Raw genomic sequence first — 4449 nt, 5'->3', positions numbered from 1 at the left:
CGGGCGATGGCAGCGAGTGCGAGCAGGAGCGCTGCCGCCACTTCGGGGGCTGGTGGGACGAGGACGCCGAGGACGAGCCCTGCGTCTGTGACTTCACCTGCGTGGCCGTGCCCCGCAGCCCGGTGAGCCCTGCCCTCCTTGTGTCCCCTCCCCTGGTGTCACAGCCCTGAGCTGAGCCCGGGCCCTGCTGCTGGCAGGTGTGCGGCTCTGACGGCGTCACCTACGGCAACGAGTGCGAGCTGAAGAAGACGCGGTGCGAGAAGCGCCAGGAGCTCTTTGTCAGCAGCCAGGGAGCCTGCCGGGGTGAGTGCCCTGGGGAGGCCGCCCCTGCTTCTGGGCGTGTCCCTGGGCGTGTCCCTGGGTGTGTCCCCTTGGCGTGTCCCCAGGGTGTGTCCCTGGGTGTGTCCCCAGGTGTGTCCCTGTGTGTCCCCAGGTGTGTCCCCAGGTGTGTCCCCAGGTATATCCCTTGAGGGGACCACTCCCTGGGTGTGTCCCTGGGTGTGTCCCTGGGTGTGTCCCCAGCTATGTCCCCTAAAGGAAGCCATGCCCTCCCTGCTGGGTGTGTCCCCTGAGGGCAGCCACCCCTCCCTGCTGGCTCTGTCCCCAGCTCTGTCCCCAGCTGCGTCCCCAGCTGTGTCCCTGCTGTCCTTTCCCTGGCAATAAGCAGGAATTGCTCTCAGGGGCCACCCCCCTGTCCCTGTGCCCTGCTGTCCCCTGTCCTGGGCCTCTCCTGCCATTCCCAGCATCTCCAGGAGGATTTATGGGAACGCTGCGGGATCCCGGGTGCCAAGGTGACCCCTGTGTCCCTGTCCCCCCCGCAGCCCTGGCCACCACCCCGCCGCCGCTGCTGGCCGTGCACGGCAGCCAGAGCGTCTACGGCTGCTGCCCCGACAACGTCACGCTGGCGCTGGGCGTGGGAGCTGCTGGATGTCCCAGTGAGTGCCACCCCCGGGGACACCTGGGGACCCTCGGGGGCTGGAGGGAGGATCTGGGGTGCTGTCCCCGGGACATGAAGCTGGACCCTCCCCAGCTGTAGGACTGTGGGATATTCAGGTTGGAAAAGCCCTTCTGAGCTGCAGCACTGCTGTGGTCACAAAGTCCTGTCCCCAAGTGTCACATGCCACCCCTGAGCCACATGCGCAGGGTTTTGAGCATTTCCAGGGTTGGTGATTCCATTGCTTCCCTGGGCAGCCCATTCCAAACCCTGACCACTCTTCCAGTGAACAAATCTTCCCAAATATCCAACCTGAACCTCCCCTGGTGCAGCTTTTCCTCTGCTCCTGTCCCTTGTCCCTGGGAGAAGGGACTTGACCCCTCCTGCCCCACAACCTCCCACTGATGATCCTCCAAAATCCCTGAGCCACCTCCCAGGCCTCAGTCCCTTGGGAATACAGGAGGGGACACTTTGGGTGTCCCCAGAGGTGCCTCCAGGGCCTTGGTGCCTTCAACCCATTGCTGGGCTCAGGCATTTCCACCTGCCAGAGCGACAGGAATATTCCATGGAGGGAAATGTGTCACCTGGGACCGTCCAGAGGCCCAGTGACAGCTGGGTGACCCCCTGTGCAGGAAGCTGAGCTGGCCGGGGGCTCATTAATATTTATTCACTAATTATCCAAGCCAGCAGGAGCGTTCTGAAAGGCTCTCAACAGCTGAGGCTGTGGCTGCCTGATGGGGGAAACATCAGCCCGTGGAGACGCAGCTCCAGGGTGGGGTAATGCTGAACAGGGAGAGCTGGATAATGGGGGAAAACAGCTGGATAATGGAGGGAAAAGCAGCTGGATAATGGGGGGAAGAACAGCTGGACAATGGGGAAAAACAGCTGGAGAATGGGAGGAAAGTAGCTGGAGAATGGGAAAGGCTGCAGGAGTTGTGGGGTGCTGTCCAGGGGGATGCTCCAGGGGACAGGAGCATTTCCATCACTCTGGCAGTGATGATCTTTGGGTTTTCTGGTGGAAATTCTGCCCCCCAGTCCACGGAATCCATGGCATCCATGGACACAGCTCCCCAGGACTGATGTTTCCAGTGGAAATCCAACCCCCAGTCCATGGACACAGATGCCACCAGTCCATGTCCCCCCATGTCCCACCTGTGTCCCTCACCACTCACGGAGCAGTTTGAGCCCCCTGGGCCAGGTTTATCCACAGACTTTCCCTGCCCTGGGGTGTCCTCACCCCCTCCCCGCTGCTCCCCAGGTGTCCCTTTGTGCCCCTCCCTGTCCCTCTCTGTCCCTTTCCCTCTGGGACAAGGACAGCGCCTCGCTGTCTATCTTCGGCTGCCTCCCCTCCATCAAGCTGCTCGCTAATGAATTAATAATTACCCTCTAATAGCTTCCTTCCCCTTTGATGTTAATGAGAGACGAGCTCTTGATGACATCGAGCTCCTGGTGACAGCCCGGGGGCTGACGGAGGGGAGCGGCTGGTGGCACGGGGTGGTGACACGGGTGTCCCCTGTGTCCCTGCCCTCAGGCACGTGCCAGTGCAACCCCTACGGCTCCTACGGCGGCTCCTGTGACCCGGGCACGGGCCAGTGCTCCTGCAAGCCCGGCGTGGGCGGCCTCAAGTGCGACCGCTGCGAGCCCGGCTTCTGGAACTTCCGCGGCCCGGGCGTCGCCCCCCACGGCCGCAGCGGCTGCACCCGTGAGTCACGGGGACACGGACAGGGACACTGCTGGGGGACAGGGTGGCACCCATGAGTGACAGCAAGGGGACACCCCTGAGTGACAGGGATGAGGCACCCCATGACTGGGACAAGGGTGTTACCCCCTGAGTGACAGTGAGGGGACACTGCCCACGGGTGGGACAGGGGTGGGACAATGCCCTGGCAGGGGTGGGACACTTCCCTGAGTGGCAGGGATGGCACATCACTATCCCCCTTGCCCCATGGCTGCCAGGTTCCCCTTCCCCCTTTCCCACCCTATAACTGCATTTTCCTCTTTCCACAACTGTGGTCTTTCCCCCTTTCCCACCCCATAACTGTGTTCTTTCCCCATTCCCCACCCCATTACTCTGTTTTTCCCTCTTACCCACCCCATGACTGTTTTCCCCCTTTCCCACCCCATAACTGTGTTTTTCCCCCTTTCCCCCGCCATGACTGTGTTTCTCCCCCCCATGACTGTTCTCCCCCGCCCCGCTGCAGCGTGCCGCTGTGACCCCGTGGGCTCGGTGCGGGATGACTGCGAGCAGATGTCGGGGCTGTGCTCCTGCAGGACGGGCATCACGGGCATGAAGTGCACCCAGTGCCCCGACGGCAGCAGCCTGGGCACCGCGGGCTGCCGCAAGGGAGAGGGGCTTTGGGCTTTGGGTCCTGCTTATTTGGGGTTTGGGGTCTTGTTTATTTGGGGTTTGGATCCTGGTTATTTGGGGTTTGGGGTTCTGTTTATTTGGGGGTTTGAGTCCTGCTTATTTAGGGTTTGGGTTCTGATTATTCGGGGTTTTGGGTCCTGCGGCACTGGGTGTTTGGGTTCTGGTTATTTGGGGTTTTGGGTCCTGCATAACTGGGATTTACACTCCTGTCTATTTGGGATTTTGGCTCCTATTTATTTGGGATTTTGGCTCCTGTCTATTTGGGATTTTGGCTCCTGCCTAGCTGGGATTTTGGCTCCTGTCTGTTTGGGATTTTGGCTCCTGTCTGTTTGGGATTTTGGCTCCTGCCTAACTGGGATGTTTTCCCGGCTCCCCTCTCCCCCTGCCCAGCCCCCTCAGCCCCCAGGTCGTGCGAGGAGCTGAGCTGTGACTTCGGGGCCTCGTGCGTGGAGCTGAACGGCTTCGCCCACTGCGAGTGCCCGTCCCCGCTGTGCCCCGAGGCCAACACCACCAAGGTTTGGGGACACCCCTCGGGGGGCTTTGGGGTGGGACACAACGTCCTGCAGGAGCTGTTCCCTGCTGGGCAAGGGGGACACGCGGGGCACAGATGTCCCCTGGCACCCCTGAGCTGCCCTGGGTCCCTCTGTGCCCCAGAGGAGCCCCCCAGAAACGCTGCCAGCCTTCCCAGTGACCTGCTGGTGCCGCTGGGAGGGGCCCAGAGGTGCAGCTCCGGTGTCCCCTGTGTCCCCAGGTGTGTGGCTCTGATGGTGTCACCTACGGGGACCAGTGCCAGCTGCGGACCATCGCCTGCAGGCAGGGCCAGCACATCACGGTCAAGCACGTGGGGCAGTGCCACGGTGAGTGTGCCCAGGGCAGTGCCACAGAGAATGTCCCCTGGGCAGTGCCACGGTGTCCCCAGGGCAGTGCCACGGTGAGTGTGCCCGGGGCAGTGCCACACTGAGTGTCCCCTGGGCAGTGCCAGCCCCGTGTCCTCAGGCTGGCCCTGCCACCCCACGGGACATCCCCTGCCACAGCAGCTGCCCTTCCCAGGCTTTGTCACTCCCTTCCCAGTGCCACCCCGTCACCTCCGTGTCTGTGTCCCTGCAGAGTCCATCACCCACACGAGCCCCCCGGTGCCCCCCACGCC

At 62.5% G+C, this 4449-nt stretch overlaps 1 protein-coding gene across 1 annotated transcript in view; it reads left to right on the top strand.

The window, feature by feature from the left end:
* AGRN (agrin) overlaps window positions 1-4449 on the top strand; it is a gene marked incomplete at its 5' end in the record, with an annotated part of 61728 nt that overhangs the window by 38253 nt on the left and 19026 nt on the right. Inside the window, 8 exons of the mRNA XM_031062541.1 lie at window positions 2-122; window positions 198-303; window positions 822-935; window positions 2466-2636; window positions 3136-3279; window positions 3693-3817; window positions 4054-4159; window positions 4410-4447. Coding sequence (XP_030918401.1) covers window positions 2-122; window positions 198-303; window positions 822-935; window positions 2466-2636; window positions 3136-3279; window positions 3693-3817; window positions 4054-4159; window positions 4410-4447 — 925 coding nt within the window. The remainder of the gene's footprint in view (window position 1; window positions 123-197; window positions 304-821; window positions 936-2465; window positions 2637-3135; window positions 3280-3692; window positions 3818-4053; window positions 4160-4409; window positions 4448-4449) is intronic.

This window comes from Geospiza fortis, unplaced genomic scaffold (assembly GCF_000277835.1).
Source record: "Geospiza fortis unplaced genomic scaffold, GeoFor_1.0 scaffold662, whole genome shotgun sequence".
Classification (NCBI taxonomy): Eukaryota; Metazoa; Chordata; class Aves; order Passeriformes; family Thraupidae; genus Geospiza; species Geospiza fortis.
The sequence above is the reverse complement of the archived record's forward strand: the minus strand, read 5'-3'. Positions and strand labels throughout refer to the sequence as shown.